This window comes from Bactrocera tryoni, chromosome 3 (assembly GCF_016617805.1).
Source record: "Bactrocera tryoni isolate S06 chromosome 3, CSIRO_BtryS06_freeze2, whole genome shotgun sequence".
NCBI lineage: Eukaryota > Metazoa > Arthropoda > Insecta > Diptera > Tephritidae > Bactrocera > Bactrocera tryoni.
In genome coordinates, this window is record NC_052501.1 from 22,109,480 (window position 1) to 22,127,673 (window position 18,194).

The window sequence follows — 18,194 nt, forward strand, 5'->3', positions numbered from 1 at the left end:
ATATATTTTAAACCAGTTGGCAACCCTCCTCAAAATTATTCTCTTTTAACCGCTTTCAAAAACTACTTAAGTCAGCATGTAATGACTAAACAATTTGCCAAAAGGTAATATTTTGCAATTTTTGAGTAGAAAACTCGTCATTTCTACTCACAATAATAATTCTCTATCGAGCTTAATAGAATATTTATAATGAAACTTAATATGAGTACGAAAATTAACGATTTCTTATTTGTGAGATTTTAATCTAGAGTATACCCAAAACGAACTTCAAAACTAATGCTTTTTCATCTCAAATGTAGGCAACGATTGAATCTAAAATTAAAATAAAATATATTTTTGATGGAAAAGAAAACGTATATACATAAATTTCTTTATTTTTTTGTGAATTTTTTTATAAACTACAGATATTTGTTGGGATTTTTAAAACATTCGACGTTGTACCCAAATATCCAATACTCACCGCTAAATATTTTATTGTTGGAGTAACAGCTGACAGGCGAATGCTTTGCATTATTGCTATAAACGAAAAATATGCTTATTGTAAACTTTTGTAAGCTACTTTTTTCTTGTTGACAGAACTTTCGCACAAATATGCGAAACTAATAAAAGTTCAGGTTATACTCATAAATGTCAATATTTGGTAAAAATTTTACAAAAACTTTCTACGCTATTTATTTGCAGCTACGAAATAAACTACAGTCCCGCCAAGTACATTGAAACCTCAGAGGGTGGCTTGGTGATTATATCGGTGAATGAAGGTGATGGCGGACGATATGACAGTTACCTGGATGGAACGCTGCTCTGCAGTTACAGTGTCAATGTGGATGCGCACAGGTAAGTGTCGAAAGTTAAAAAGCATAATAATAAGAAATGAAATGAAGAAGCAAGTGGAAAATGCAAAAGCAAGTGCCCGTAACTTTCACTTACAACTTTGAATATTTCTAGAAAATTACATAAATTAATTAATTTATGATTTAAATTTGACATAACAGCAGTTATAAAGTGCGAAATACAACACAGAGTTTATTTATAAAATCATTACAGTGTAAACTTGTCAGCAGTTAGGGCTCCTGCAGGTGTGCTGTCAGCTGTAGCATACCTACAGGCGTTGCAGGTGCTTTCCTTCATATTTCAAAGCCATTGCGTGGCGAAATTTTGACGCTTATGAATAAGCAACAAGCGCTAGATGTTTTTTTTTGATACTCACACACACATATACATACATGTATATATATACACATAGCGACGCTGCTGCCGTCACCCCTGCTTTTATGCTTTAATTAAAATTCAATTTTACGTTTGTGACAAGCTGCTATTAGTTGTTGCTGCTTTCATTTTCATTACAATTTCCAGTTTTCGTTTTGCATTTTACGCTTTCATTTACGATTTGCACACACACATACACACGCCAAGTTCCACGCGCAATTATGAACGCCCATCCTTCCGCGCGCTTAATTTCCGTTTCCTTTTCAATCTGCTCAGCGAATGAGCATTGAATGCGTTAGTATTCACAGCATTTCATTTCATTCAACATTCAACCATGCCTGCGCACCTCAGCAGCTGCTTTAATCTTTTGCGCGTTTTCTATGTGGCACGTCTGTCCGCGATTTGTAACGCTTTCGGTGCCACCCGTCGCGTGCGCATGCTGGAATACCTTAAGCGCATACACACACATATATAAGATATATATTCATATACATATATTTACATGCGCATTTTCACACTTTCACTCCCGTCTTCGCTTCCTATTCGTCTTACGTCTTTGCAGCGTTGTTGTTAACGTCTGTTAATTTATTTGCCAGCAATTATTCGTTAATTCCCTTTACACCGTCGCCAGCTACTTCACTGCTGCACAAGTGGCGGGAACATCCATTTTGTGGCAATTATTTCGCTGCGTCATTTCATTTCGTTCGCGTGTCTTTTAAATGTTTTTAATACAATTTTATGTTCTCACCTTTACACGGTTTCGTCGCAACTCTTTTTATTTGATTTTTATGTTATTCTTCTCTTTTGCAGATGTACGCCGCCTAACAAGAAGAACGATTACCAGAAAATCTACTCGCATTGGTGCAATGAGTTCGAGAAATACAAATCGGCCATGAAGCAGTGGCAGGCCAAACAAGATGTAAGTAAAAATAATCCAAAAGTTTTTATAGAGCAGAAATTATAGAAATTTTTTCTTAAGTTTTATATGTAACAGAAATATTGTAAGTATTTTTTTCAAGTATGGCAACACCGAAATATTTTTGAACTAGTTTGTACTCTAAAACATCAGTCAGTTACTTCCGAGCTCCTGATGCTCCTTTACAAGACTCACAAAATACTTATTAAATAAAAAGCATAGCTGTAACAGTTCAATTGAAAAGTCCCTGTCCTAACATAGTAAACACACATTTTTTTGTGAAGTTTCTTCAAGGTGAAACAATGATTATAAAGACCCGCCAACTTTTCTATAGCATTTTTGTAGTAAGATTTATTCGTTCCCTCAAAATAAGCCTCAGTTTCGGTGATCACCTCTTCATTCAACGAAAATTTCTTCCCAGCAAACATTATTTTGAAGTCTGAGAGCAGTAAATAGTCGTTGGGCGCCATATCTGTAGAGTGCGGGTGATAAGAAAGCAATTCGAAGCTTCATTCATGAATTTTGCCATCGTTTTTAATAGCTTGCATCAAGGTGAATATGTTAGCCTGGTGAAACAGAACTTAGTACCTACTTTTTCTTCAAATGCGGCCGTTTTTCGGCAATTTCGAACCATCCAATAACTCTCTGCAGTATTCGCTGTAGATAGTCCTTCCTTATTCAAGGAAGTCAATAAGAACTTTTCCATGCGCAGCTCAAAGACAGACGTCTTAACCTTGCCAACCGAAGTTTTGGAGCGGGATCGTTGTGTACAGTTCATTCGGTTGACCGTCGATTAGACTTCGGAGTGAAGTGGTGGAGCTATGTTTCATCCATTGTCACATATCGACACAAAAATTCGGTCTTATTAAGATTTAACATCTTCAAACACTGCTTAGAATATAAAAATCCTCGTTGTTTTTGATTATAAGTGAGCTCACATGGCACGCACTTTTCACAGAACTTTCTCATACCCAAATATTCGTCAATTATATCATGTACACATTCAGTTGGTATCTTTGGAGTGCCTGCGATGTCGAACCACTTCAGTTTACGGTTATCCAAAATTATTTTGTGCACTTTTTTGATGTTTTCGTCTTCCGCTGTGTCCGCTTTTTAATATAAATCACAAACTGATGAAGCTACAGCTTTCATTTTTGTGTCAATTTGAAGGTTATGGCTAACTAAAAATCATATGGATTTCATTCTAGTACCGCCAGTTATGTGTCGGGCCGGGTTAACTGGCTAGTGAAGCGTGTTGTGTTTTCTTTATCTTATTTGAGGAAAGAAACGCTGTTTAAGTTAAGTTGAGCAGGCCTAATTACGATTTGGTAAGGCTGTGTGCTATGCCCACTAAACTGGTTATATGTAGTAAAGCTTATAGTCTAGATCCAACCTTAATATGACAAAAATTTCATAGTTCAGCTTCAAATCTTTAGAAGCTATATTTTCTTCAGCTGTCAACGTAGATGTAGAAAAATTCAGCACTGATCATTACTGTGAAAAGTATTTGAAAATCATTCATAGACTAAGTAGTAAGTTTGATACGGTTAGTCTGGTAGGTTAATAAGCCATGCATAGTCCAGTTTTGGTGATTAGAGATACCAGTGCTTGACTCGTATTTGAACAGGTTCTGTGGTCTCATTAACAACGCGTTTTGCAGTATATCATACTGTGTGGTCCCCAAATGCTTAAGGCATTACTTTGCCAATGCAGGATAAGTGCACAAAAGACTCTTTCCTTGATGCTTTACTTTTGAAATATCCTGCAGTAATATTAAAATTTAGCCCATTCTGCAGGCGTGTACTGTATGAAAATTCACCATTCCAACCATGTGCTTACAGCTTCTTATGTATATCGAATGTCAGAAAGCTTTTTGTGACCGCTTTGCACGTGACTTTTGCAGGTTTGGATCTCTGTGGGTCGTTCCAACGCACTTTCAGCTTATTTACCATGCTCCTGTCTGGATTTAGACAGTCACGATTCCTAATGACAGCCTTACACTTGGCAATGTCGTTCATTATCACATTTCCATCGGAGCCTTTGATGTTTGGTTGAGCACATATGCAGATGTTAGTTCCGAAATTGCCTTAGAGGCTATCTCTGCGGCTTTTCCCATAGCAAAGACCTCCACTGGTAATATACTGCAGCGGTCCGGTAGTTTACAAATCTTTCTAATGCCTAACTTTCTACTATAATTGTTAAATGTGTTGCATGTAGCTCCATAATTCATTGCCAACCGTCTTTTTTTATCTATGATTTCAAATTGCGCTTAAGTAAAGGGTGGAATATTGAAAATAAATGACCATGTTGCACTTGAAAAAAACATTACAACAAGAAAAATCTAAAAATTAATATCTTAGCTTTATATATTGAACCATACTGACCTAAAAAAGGCTGCTCGATACTTCGAAAAGTAATTTCGAAAGTCATTCTTTCTATTAAATAAGCGAGAAACTATCCATTGATGTCATATTCTACTTAAGAAGCAGATCGAAATGGTTCACAAAAGATTCCAGAAATGAAAATAAAAGAGTGCTTAGAAAAAAAATCGGAATCATTCTGTTGTTTATCATTATCCATTCAAATCACATAAACAGCACGTTTTTTTTTCAACTGTTTTATCTTTTAAGTCGACCCACTGTGGCACATTGCAATCTCAGTAACTACAATGAACCTGCAAGAACCAGATCTAAATCCAAAAAATTTTCATCACCGAATACTTGTATTGAAATAATTCGTAGTAATATGGCTGCTGCCATATTTATATGAAGACAGACCACCACCGTACCACACCACCAACCAATCGAAACACCGTTATGCGTTTGCAGAACACACAATTTACGCGCTTGAAATTTAATTGCGTGAAATTTAACGTTGCTAATTGTTTTAATTAATTTTTTATGTTGCTCAGTATCGAACGAACAGCGGCTAGTAGTCGCAGCCAGCATCCGAACACATTTTAGGGAGGCAGACCAAGCGTTTTCGGCCGTACATAATCGTAATTATACGCTTTATGACCTCAAACGCCTTAATGTAGGCAATGTTTTGAGAGTACGCATAGATTGGTGTGTGTTTGCTTGTTTATTTGTTTTCTTGGGCGTGAACACTGACAGGTGTTGCCAACGCGTTCTACTAATTCCCAAAAGAGAATTGAATTTTCTTGTTTTCGCGGCGTCGCCTTACATAATGTAGACTCCATAGCATTCATAAAAAAACATGATTAACGATTTGGCGCTGCCGGCGTGTGTCAGTGCGCCTAAAATTCGTAGCATTTTAGAATTTATGTGTTTTCATTATTAATTTCGGCTTGTTTATACGCGCTTTTAAGTTATTTAGCATTTCGGTGGTTGGCGTTCAGTTAACAAGCGGAAAATTTAATTGTAAATTTTTGATTTATTTGAATATTTTTGATTTAAAAAATTTTTTTGTTCTGTCTATTTCTAGCAATGCAATATGAAGGAGAAGGCGAGCGCAAAGCATACGAATGATGTCTATAGTAATGAACCTGTGGTCTGACCGCCAGGTGAGATTTATTTGCGAATTTAGTATATGTGTCTTTATATTGATGTATGTTTGTTATGTTTGTTAGAGTCGAATATTATAGAGAAAAAAAAACAAAACTTATACTTATACTTATTATTATACTTATACTTATACTTATACTTATACTTATACTTATACTTATACTTATACTTATACTTATACTTATACTTATACTTATACTTATACTTATACTTAATCTTATACTTATACTTATACTTATACTTATACTTATACTTATACTTATACTTATACTTATACTTATACTTATACTTATACTTATACTTATACTTAAACTTAAATTTAAATTTAAACTTAAACTTAAACTTAAACTTAAACTTAAACTTAAACTTAAACTTAAACTTAATCTTATACTTATACTTATACTTATACTTATACTTATACTTAATCTTATACTTATACTTATACTTATACTTATACTTATACTTATACTTATACTTATACTTATACTTATACTTATACATATACTTATTCATATACTTATACTTCAGTCCTTTTGAGATCGTGTAAGTAAAAGCGTAAAAAGCTCTTGTTCATGAATTTTATCATCCTGCACGGCATAGATCCGCTTATCAGCTCTTTTAGAAATTTCAAAATGTTGCGTTTTGAATGACTTGCATATATCCTACACTTTTACCAATCTCATCAGCTATTTCGTTTTTATGTTTTTAATTGACCTCAAACCCTTCTGCCCGTAAGTTACTGCAGTATTCCGAAAACTTGAAAAACTTCCTAAGATCTAGCAATAAACTCCGGCGCTTAGTCCTGAGTGTCTTCTAAAGTGCCTTGAAACTTTCTCTCTCACTTAAAATGCAACCTCACGTGATCTGTTTTATTCACTAACCGCTCACTTATTGACCTATAGCCTATACCAAAAAAAAAAACACTGTGGAGATTTCGCCTAACGCCGTTAAGATTGTACTTGATTTTTATGTAGAGCTTTCCTCACTGCAATAGAAGACTACCGCTGTGTAACAGCAATGCATGTAAATCCTAGCATATCTTACTTTTACTCATAGAGAGCACCACTGGCCTCTTTGATTCAATGTGGAGAGTTTCCACATCACTTTGCCTTCCATATGTGCTCCTCAGGTACTTGGCATGCTCCTTAATTGTTTACTCAAACCTGTTGATCCTCGGTTTCCAATGACGGTGTTTTGAACGTCCTTTTCGATTATAAGTTTTTAAGCTAATAAATAAATTATGTGCAAAATTATAGGCACACCAATAAAATAACCTTTTCTATGAAAAACTAAATATTTTTATTCTTTTTTCACTTTATTTGCAGGTAGCGCGACAAACCACTAAAGACTGAACTTTTTAAACTTTTGAAAGACAATATTTTCGTATTTTAACAGTTTTAATTTGCTAAAAATTCTTGTAACTAAAATGTTCTACAGTTAAAAAATATATAAAACAACATAAAAATGAAATAGAAAATCACACGGAAATTGTACAGCAACAAAAAAAGAAAATAATATCTAGAAACGAACGGTTAAAGAAAGTGAAACATCAAAGACCTACCAGAAAGCAGATCATAAGCTTAAAAAAATACAGCAAATGGATGACAGTGGGTCAAGTGGTGAAGAGCATGAACACATGCAGCAGCCAGAACACACACAGACACACCCACACATACCGCAGCACACGAGAGACAGTTTGAGTCGAAGGAGGACGACAACAGTAAAGTTACTAACAAAGAGATCCTGCCAGCAATAAATATACGAAATATAAGCAACAAATAAATAAGCGAAACAAAAAAAAAAAACAAAAAAAGCAACAACAGAGGGTTTTAATAGAAGCGAAGGTGTAGAAAAGAAACCGTAAAAGAAATTACAATAACAACAATATAAATATAGCGATAACAAGCACATAAATAGCAAGTAAAGAAGTGAAAACGAAACTAGACACATATACAACAGCATTTATATACATACACCAACAAAGATAAACATATACATATGTATGCAAACATGCCTGCCTGCCTAAAAGTATGCTAAGTGACAGTGTGAATTCAGCTTAACGAAAGCATCAAAACCACCTACAAAAAAATAAAAAAAAAACCAACAACAAAAAGCATACACGAATAGAACACCATAAAATAAGAGACAAAAAATAAAAACGACTACAAAAACAAAAAAATATTTAAGAACGAAACATTGCAAGAATTTTTTAAAATTTATCAAATTTAATTACTAGAAAATACAACACTTAAAAACAAAAAAAAAACTAAAATAAAAATCAAGCACATGTTAAAGGCGCTTGCGTAATTTTAGGCAAAATCACATCTAAATATAATATCTAAGATTTGTAAATTAGTTATAGGTGGTTAGCAATTGTAATTGTTTCACAAAAATAAAATAATTTAAGCAACGCTAAGTACATTGCAAGTGCTGCCAACGAAAATGCAAAAAAATGTGAAGAAAAATTTGCAAAAAAAATTAAAAAAAATATGTGGCAGCGCCAACTTGCTGATAGACTTAGGCAAAACTTATTGCTTAGACCTACTGCTGGAGCTGTTAGCATTGCTAAGTTAAAAATATAATGAGGTGAATAGAGCTTGTTTTGCGTTTTTAGCGAGTTTAGCTGGTAAGACACTTTGATTTTTGCATTTTTTTATAAAGTGTAAATAGTTATAGAGATTTTCTTTTTGAATTTATTATAGTTTTCTCAAATTGTATACATATGTCAGAAAGCCTGCCTATACATACATACATACATACATACATACATAGTTGCAGCAATTGCAAGAAATAATGTGTATGTGTCCGTTTTTAATGCTTCAAATAGTACGTTGTGTATGTATTTGTAAGTAAACATATTATTAGCGTTGTTTAATATTGAAACACTGTAAATATTTGTAATATATGAATAAAGTATTAAAAATATTAAATAAATAAAGTAGTATATTTAATCATTGTTTATATTCGCTTGTGTTATACGCATTTTACGCAAAACAAACGCGCTTGAAAGTGTTGAGACTTTTATGAAGCATACAGGTGAGTGCTGAGGGGAGCGACTCTTAATTTTATTTAATTGATTTGAGCTATTTTTCGTGTCTGAAAATGATTCATTTTTTTAAGTTTAAAATCTCTTAATTATTACAGTTATAAATTAATTTATTAAAAAAATTAAAACTAATTAATTATTATACCCAAATAATTCATCGTTGTAATTAGTATTTTCCAATTTTCTTGAAGATTTAAAATTATTTCTTAATGATTAATTAATTGTTTCCAAACTTACTTGAAAATTTTATTAATGACTATTTTTTTTAAATTAATTAATAATTAAATGATATTTCTTAATTAATTAATACATTTTTATGCAAACAATCTTTTCTGTTATTAATTAGTAAGTTACATTAAAGTTAGTTTTAAAAAATAATAAATAAATTAAAAAATTTTAATTAAATTTTCTTAATTTTTAAAATTACTTTATCAATTTTCTTAATTTATTTATTATTTTTTTAAATACTAATTTTAATGTAATTTACTAATTAGTTAAATATACATATAAATAGAATTATTTTAATTAATTTTTTTTCGAACATTTTTAATTCATGATAATAAATTATTGTATATTGCTTTATGCATTTTTATGCTTTTATGTTAGTTGTTATAATAAATTAAATTTTTTATTCAAAAATATATATTTATTATTAATTTTAATATAATATTTAACTTTATTAAATTACTTTATTAATGTTTTAGTTATTATACTAGTTTTTTTTCCAATTTTTTTGTAATGTTTTTTAAAATTATAATTAGTTTTTTTTATAATTAAATATTTGAACATTTATAAAAAAATTTTGGTGTAAAATTGTTGCTATTGTTAATTATTATAATTTAACCATGAAAATTTTTAATTTAAGTTATATGATTATTAAATAATCTTAATATGATAATTTATTTTAATACAAAAATTAATATATTAATAATTTTAATTTTAATTATATACTGAATAATTAATTTTTTTAATTAATTAATAAATTTTGTTTAAAAATTATTGCTATAACTAATTATTATCATTATGTTTCCTTAATGTGTTTGGAAATTTTTAATTTATAATACATAGTGGTTAACTAATTTAAATATAATAAGAAATGTATTCATTAATTAATTTGGTGTTTGGAAATATTTAATTTAATTTTATTAATTTTTATTTAAATTAATTAATGTTAATGTAGTTGATTAATTTTGTGTTTGAAAATTTTAAGTTATTTTTAATTTTAATTTATTTTAATTTTAATATAACAATTAAGTTTTTAATTAACTAGTTCCTCTAGTTTAAAACTGAATAATTATATTTTATACAGTTAATTAATTATCTAATTCTTGAACATTTTTAATTAACATATATTGATTATTTTTTTTAATTAATTAATAGTTTTTTTTTCTAAATTATTCCCATTATTAATCATTATAGTTAAATTTTATAAATTAATTTGAATATATCTAATTTAAATTAAGTAATAATAAATTAATTTTAATATAATATTATCATTTATATGTTTTAAATTAACTAAGTTTGTGTCTAAAAATTTTAATTTACTATGTCTTATATAAAAAATTAAAATAAACTTAAATTTAACTCAGTAATTAATTTTAATTAATTGTTTAATTAATTATAACGTAACAATTAATTATTGTACTTACTTTGATTCTTATTTAAAAAATTACTGCTTTTCAAATTTTTGGATTTAAGTTATTAACTAACTAAATTAATTAAGTATATTAATTAAATAATTATTTTTTTATATGAGAAAAAAACGATACATTTCAAACACATATTCACCGTTATAAATACAATATACAGTGTTTATATTCACAGCATTTTTTTACATTTTCTAACAAAGTCGTATTTATTTATAAACGTAAAAATTACAGCAAACTAAATCAAAGCTTAAGCTATGTACATATCGAATCATAGAAGACTAAAATGTGAAATGTAAGCCATAATACTAGAAGGACAGGGAGCTTTGGCTGATTGATCTCTTATAGACTTTAATATTCATTTTTGGACTTCTTTGAGTTTCTGACTTCGGATCTTCTCTCTGTACTTAGCCTTAGCCTCGTATTGGTTTTTACAAAACCAGACGCCTGCCTTGTTGGACCAAACACTTTATAGAACTGCTATTGTAATAATTATTGTTGGTGAAAGCACACAGTAGAAATAGCAGTGTTTCATTCTCCATACCCAGAAGTTTGGAAAACAACGAAATACGAAACACAAATAAAAAGAAAAATCGGCAAAAAATCAAGAAAAGTTCATCAGAAATTAAAACACCACATACCACACCACATTTGTTTTAAATATTTGTATTGTTATTTTTGTATTATGTATTTAATTACACAGTCAATTCCAAAACCATTATCAGTAAAATTTTCGATACCAAAATTTTCAAAAACATTTTTCAATATTTTTACATTTTTTGGTATTTTTCTATTATTTTATTAATTTTCTTAGCCTCATATTGTAACTCTTCTTGAAAGCCTCAAAACTTTTATACAAATATATGTAATATAGTCTTAATAATGGCGCTTTGTTTTCCTAATGTTCACGAAAAGCAATAATATTGATCGGATAATATATCTAAATATAACTATAGTTACAAATACAGCAACAAGAACAACAATGAGAAATCAATGTGAATTTTACCTGCTAATAGTGAGATATACATATATAGTTATATACATACATACTTAATATATATAATATTATGAATAGAGTATTGAAATCCAATTTTAAGCAACATTTTTCATAAATTGCAGTAAATGCAAAAAAAAAATTCTCAGTATATTATTGTAAAAACAGTAAGTGAGTATTTAATGAAAATTTGTGTTACTTTGAAAAAAATCATATTTTCTTTCAGTATCATATTTTTTGAGTATTATAAGTGTTTTTAGTATACAAGTTTTGGTTTGTAAGAGATAGGCTGCTTTTAACAGAATTGTTTTCTTTAATTTTAACCCTTTTCTAAGAGTATTCGAATTTTTGTCGATATTTTTTGAGGTCACTGTATGATTTTCTGCGCAAATGAAGACAGTTTTGGCTGTCAATTGCTGTCAGGAAATTGAAAGCTGCTGATAAATATTTCACTACTCTCTCAGCAGTATTGCTTAAATGAAGTCATTAAGAATACTCTCAGAATTTAAGCTTCTTGTGAGTAGACTATAAGTATATTTCATATAGTTATACAAGTATATCGCCACACTGTGTTGCGGCTAGTGGAAAAGTAACTTTTCTCCGATTATTTTTTTCAGTGTTTTTAATTATGCAATTTTGTCACAGCCATTCCAAGTAAACAAAAAACACATAAAGCTTTTTTTATGTTGCCCGTTGATTTTTAATTGATTTTAAAAGTCAAATATACAAAATTTTCACGAAAAGAGGGGATTTCTGGGCTGAATTCAAAATGATCTCATTTGATTTTGGTGACAGATATTTTGATTCGGAAAAAAAATATGAATTCGGACATGTATCTTCTGTAAAACAAAGGAATGTTGTTTGAGACTGAAGCTATTGACTTCAAAGCGGTATCAAATTAAAGCTTTTATTGCCACCTTTCAAATAAGAAATGAAATAGATTTTGGTTTTATATAAAATTTCAGATTTTTTCAACAAATATCGAAAAATCATGAAAATTTGACGTTTATAATTCTTGTTCGGACCACCCTATACTTTATTTAAAAAACTAATCATAGGGTATTTATCAGAAATAAAAGAAGAATTAAAATACATTTTTTTTGTAAATTTTTCGAACAACTTTTTATTTTTACTTTTGTTGAAAATTTGACTCAACAATTTTTTTCGGTGTAAATTTTTTTTTCACTCTGGGATTTCATTCAGACCAATCTGTAGAAGTTTCTCATCGATACAATTAAAATTACAGTTTAGGCAATATGATTTTCAAAAAATTCCGGTTTCGCAACACTCTGCGCCACCTAAAATGTAAAATAACGTAGCATCAATTTTCCTAAGTTTATATGTGAAGGAAAAACGGTATAATTGAAACCACTCACATTGAACAAAATTTGAGTTTTGGCTATAATGGTTATATAATGGTTATATACTGGTTATGTAATGGTTATATATTGGTTGTGTATCTGACAGCGGAAGCTGACAATTTTTTGCTACACTTATATAATATGATGAGTGAATCTCAATTTCGATTTTTTTCATGATACGTTGTTTTGCATTTTAGGTGACGATATGTGCACCTTTTCCACAATATGCTTTCAACTCAGTTCCACTGTCAATTCCATAGCATAACTTTAAATGTTCGAGTTTTGTTTTTCTTTTTGGGTGGAAAAAAAATAAGCTTTTCAACTTCCACTATTTCTTCAGAGGATTCAAAAATATCTGGAATTTCAAGTCTCTACACACACTTCATCTCGGACAATCTGTTGTTGTCTCTGAAAAGCTGCTCCACAATATTTTTCCATTCTCTCATAAACTATTGCTAAAATGACGTCATAAAATGTTTAACAGTGTAGGCGCTTTTAAGAGTAATCTTAGAACACAATTCTCATAGATCTAAATTTTCCTCGCTATATGACCCCAACCCTTATGCACTATCAATTCAATCTCGAAATTGTAAGTCTGTTTAATGCCTGACGATTTTATATGGATATAAATTTGTTTCTTAACCTTTATGGGAGTATTCCAGTCTATAGGCATGAATTTCAGGAAGTTTTTGAAGTGTTGTAAAAGACGGACATTAATATTTTTACTACTATTTTTTATTAGTTATTTATTAATATTCCAAAAATAAACAGAAAAATATCAAAAAATAATAAAAATTGATACTTAATTGCGAAATAGCGATTTTTCCTATTTCTAAACAAGAGTAGCCCCTTAATTACCCAACAGTTCTTCTGCGAAAATTTTGAAATTTCATAAAAAATTAAATTTTAGTAAGATTTCACAAACTGATCAAAAAATTTCTAGACCCTTTCGTCTACTAAGACCACAATAGACCTAAGGTTGCGGTGCAATCCTCATTTACTAATCTACGACTTCTTCGACCTAAATAAGAATATAATTTTAAATTAAATTTCGAATAAAAATAAACAGCAAACACCATAAAAAAATATAAAAAAAGTAAACTCCTTCCTCTCATCGCTTTAACTTGAATATTTCCAACTGTAAATGCTTTCTTCAATTGTCCAATAAGACTAGCTAAAAAGAGTTGAAATAATTATAAATAAATATCTATGGCCTATTAAATAATAAAATTAATATTAAAGTACGAGAGTGTTTGTTAAAATGTCTGCGATTTATGATAAGATAAAAAAATAAATATAAAAGTAAAATTAGTTCTGTGTGTATGTAGTTACAATAAAGATATAATTAATTAATAGTAAAAAAATATGTAGTTTGGAAATTAATAAAGCGCTAATTTTAAGTAAAATTGCTACAAATTGTTCTCTAAAAAAATATATTTGTATAATATTAAAATTATGTGAAATGTTTTGTATGACAATCACATGATGATGCAGATAATGATTAGATAATGGATTAACGAAATGTGGAAGGATTAGAGTTAAAATTAAAAGAAACACAATACTTGAAAAAATAAAAATTATGTTAAAGACAAATTTGTTATTAACAAATGTAATTAAAGAATTTATATATTTTGTTTTATTTCACCATTTTTATATAGCTTTCATTTCCACCTAAAACAAAACGCAAAAAAACACCATTTAACTATTATATAATGAGCAAAAAATGGCTTAAGCGCGACAAACAACGCCACAAGTATATACAACAACAGCAAAATAAAGCAAAGCTCACAAAAAACAAAAATTAAGAAATAAAAAAATTAAAAATATAAAAAATAACAACAAATGTCTGTAGTTGAAGTTAAGAATAGTCACACACAGGTAAACTCATCATTTGACATTTAGTAATAATAGAACCTAAACATATAATGCTAAATATGTATCTAAAATTAAAGCTAAATACCGTAAAGTTATAATATAAGTTGATAAATAAGTCTAAGTGAAAATTATAATTATATGAAATAAAATAAAATAAAAATCTTGTAATTAAAATGAAAGTAAATAAATGTGATAAGATTCTTAAAAAATATATCTAGTTTTTATTTAAAAATATTTACAACATCAATATGCAGGTTCAATATTTACGAAGAACTTTTTTCAAAGAAGACATGGAAAGCTTGTACCGTAGAGAACTCGTGCTAAAAACAACTACCTCCATATACTCAAAAGTATTGCCTACCTTTCAGCAGGAAGGTAAAAACTATCAAGGTTTACGAGGTAGCGGTGGTTAAAAGCTATCACAATTCTGAAAAATACTTAATATTTTCGATTTTGTTGAACATGCGAATAATTTATAAGGCTCTTGATAATGTAGGCAAATACAGGTCAGACTTTGACTGATTTCCGAACTTAAAAGAGAGTAGAGAAGGAGAGGAGTATGCAGAATTGTCAAAGATGATGAAGCTTCCATGAATTCATATGTATCTTAAATAGCATAAATTGGATATTCAGTGCTTACTTATTCACAAATTCAACCGAAATTACTCAAGAGTGCGAAAATTAGTATAGCTCTTCATAGCATTCGAAGAAAGTAAAAGAATCAGAAAAATATGATACACTACTCTACGATACCTTGACGGTATACGGAATGATCGTTGAAAAACATATTTATATTTTTGTATTTATATTGACTGAAAAATTTATTCTTCTTCTTTATTGGCATAGGCACCACTTATAGACGCGTTTACAACAGCGAGCCAGTAATTCGTACGACTGGACCTAGCCAGCTGCCACTCATTTTGCTTCACTATGTCAATATCGTCGTATAACTCGTACAGCTCATCGTTCCATCGAATGCGATATTCGCCCTGGCCAAAGCGCAAAGGGCCATAAATCTTTTGCAGAACTTTTCTCTCGAAAACTCGCAACGTCGACTCATCAGTTGTTGTCATCGTCCATGCCTCTGCACCATATAGCAGGACGGGAATAATGAGTGTCTAATAGAGTTTTGTTTTTGTTCGCCGAGAGAGGACTTTACTTCTCAATTGCCTGCTCAGTCCGAAGTAGCACCTGTTTGCAAGAGATATCCTGCGTTGAATTTCCAGGCTGACATTGTTCGTGGTGTTAATACTGGTTCCTAAATAGACGAAATTAGATTTGAAATAGACAAAGAGGTGGTGTGTGTCGATTCTCTTTTCAGTGGTTTTTTCCAAAATTTGGCCCATGGTGAATATCTGGTCGGTTGTTGATTTGCCAGGTCTAAAGCACACTGATAAGGTCCAATCAGTTTGTTGACAGTGGGCTTTAATCTTTCACTCATGTTGAGGAGGCTTTTCCCACGGTAGTTCCTAGTCGTTAGTTCATCAAATTGACATATAGTATTTCGCTAAAGCGAGAGCCTTGTTTTGACAGACTGAAAAGTTCCAAGAAGATCCAACGTTTTCGACCCAAATTTTGTTTAGCGATGAGGCCCATTTTTGGCTCCTTGGGTATATAAACAAGTGAAATTGCCGCATTTGTGACAAAGATCAAACTGTAGAGATTCAAGAGATGCCATTTCATTCAGAAAAACAAAGCTCCGGCGTGGTTTGTAGGCGGGTGGAATCATCGGTTCATATTTCTTCCAAAATGATGACGGTGAGAACGTAACCGCCAATGGTGACCGTTATCGCTCCATTATAGCCGACTATTTGATGCCTGAAATAGAAGCTCGTGACCTCGGCGAGATTTGGTTTCAACAAAGACGGCACCACTTCTCACGCATCGCATCAATCAATGAGAGAACACTTTAGTGAGCAGATAATTACACGTTTTGTGTCGTACAATTAGCCAGAAAGATTGAGTGATATTACAACGGTAGACTTTTTTCTGTGAGGATATGTAAAGTCTAAAATCTATCCCGCTTTGGTTCAGCCCTTGGTGCAAAGCATAACAAATGTCCTTCGTCTGATATTAGTCGGAATGCTTGAAAGAGCTATCGAAAATAGGACTCAACGGATGCATCATCTGATACCTAGCCGCGGCTGACATTTGAGAGAGATAATCATCAAAAAATAAATGCCACAGAATGTTCTTTCGAATAATAATAAATATTGCACATTAAATTTGTAGTTTCTGTTTTTTGGTTTTCTTTAAAATAGTAGGAAACCTCGAAATTGATCACCTTTTATAATAGAAAATCTGCTCAAATTGTTTTAAGAGTTGGCAAAAAAGCTACTAAAAATGCCCTCTCTAAGCCCGCAATATTAGATATCTTTGTCAGTCCACCTCTATAAAATTGAGATGAGCTCATCTGACGAGTAAACTGCTGCCAAAGGCATGATAATTTTGGCAGATAATGAACCTTAATTTTATATATACCATTTCAATAAAATTTCGATAATAATGGTAGGAATGTCTAACAGGCGGCTGCGCTTGATTCCTTGTATATTCTAGTGGATCCGACCACGCGTTGCTATGGTATACATTTTCTAATACATATTATTTATTTAATAAACTATTCAATACAGTGACAATTTTATTTACGAGTAAAGCCGAAAACGTTTTTGCCGGTGTACCAGGGATTGTACTTATATTTAATTTTGAATAAATAAACTGGTACCAAAGGCATTAAGAAGAATTACGAATTTAAGGCTGCTTTCTCAATGTCTGGTTACCTGCCTTTATGTCCAGTTAATACAGTTGTCCGCTTAATAGAGGATCAATTTAATAGAGCTTTCACTGTATTTTTTATTCATGAATGATTTTTGCTAACCTATCTTCCAAGTTGGTTCGAACTAAACACAGTGTGCTTAATTTTACTAAAATGGGTTCAGTAGTATAGGAGTCCATCGTGGACAAGCAACGTGACACGTAATCATACCCTTAATAGGGTATCAGGAAGTTTGTAACACCCAGAAGGAAGCGTCGGAGACCCTATAAAATATATATATATATGATCAGTACGTTGAGCTGAGTCCATTTAGCCATGTCCGTCTGTCTGTCTGTCCGTCCGTCTGTCCGTCTGTCTGTATATATACGAACTAGCCTCTTAGTTCTTAAGATATCGTTTGGAAATTTTATAAACGGCATTTTCTCTTCAAGAAGCTGCTCATTTGTCGTAACTGCCGATATCGGACCACTATAACATATAGCTGCCATACAAACTGAACGTTCGGAATCAAGTTCTTGTATGGAAAACTTTCACATTTGACAATGTATCTTCACAAAAGTTGGCACAGCTTATTCTATAAGATAATAATGTAATATACAAAGAAATTGTTCAGATCGGCTTACTATAGCATATGGCTGCCATACAAACTGAGCGATCGGAATCCAGTGCTGGTATGGAAAACTTTTGCATTTGACTTGGTATCTTCACGAAATTTGGTACAGATTATTTTCTAAAGCAACTATGTAATTTCCGAAGAAATTGTTCAGATCAGTTAACTATAGCATATAGCTGTCATACAAACTGAATGATCGGAATCAAGAGCTTGTATGAAAAACTTTCGCATTTCACGTGG

General features: G+C 30.8%; 1 protein-coding gene across 2 annotated transcripts in view; it reads left to right on the forward strand.

Annotated features, from left to right (window-relative positions):
* The window catches only part of LOC120772083 (semaphorin-2A-like), a 258,240-nt gene extending 250,441 nt beyond the window's left edge, over nt 1–7,799 (forward strand). For both annotated transcript variants that reach the window (XM_040100480.1, XM_040100482.1), the window contains exons 13-16: nt 682–834; nt 2,017–2,125; nt 5,567–5,645; nt 6,972–7,799. In XM_040100480.1, the coding sequence (XP_039956414.1) occupies nt 682–834; nt 2,017–2,125; nt 5,567–5,638 (334 nt within the window). In that variant the 3' untranslated portion in view covers nt 5,639–5,645; nt 6,972–7,799. The remainder of the gene's footprint in view (nt 1–681; nt 835–2,016; nt 2,126–5,566; nt 5,646–6,971) is intronic.
* Nucleotides 7,800–18,194: the final 10,395 nt, after the last annotated feature.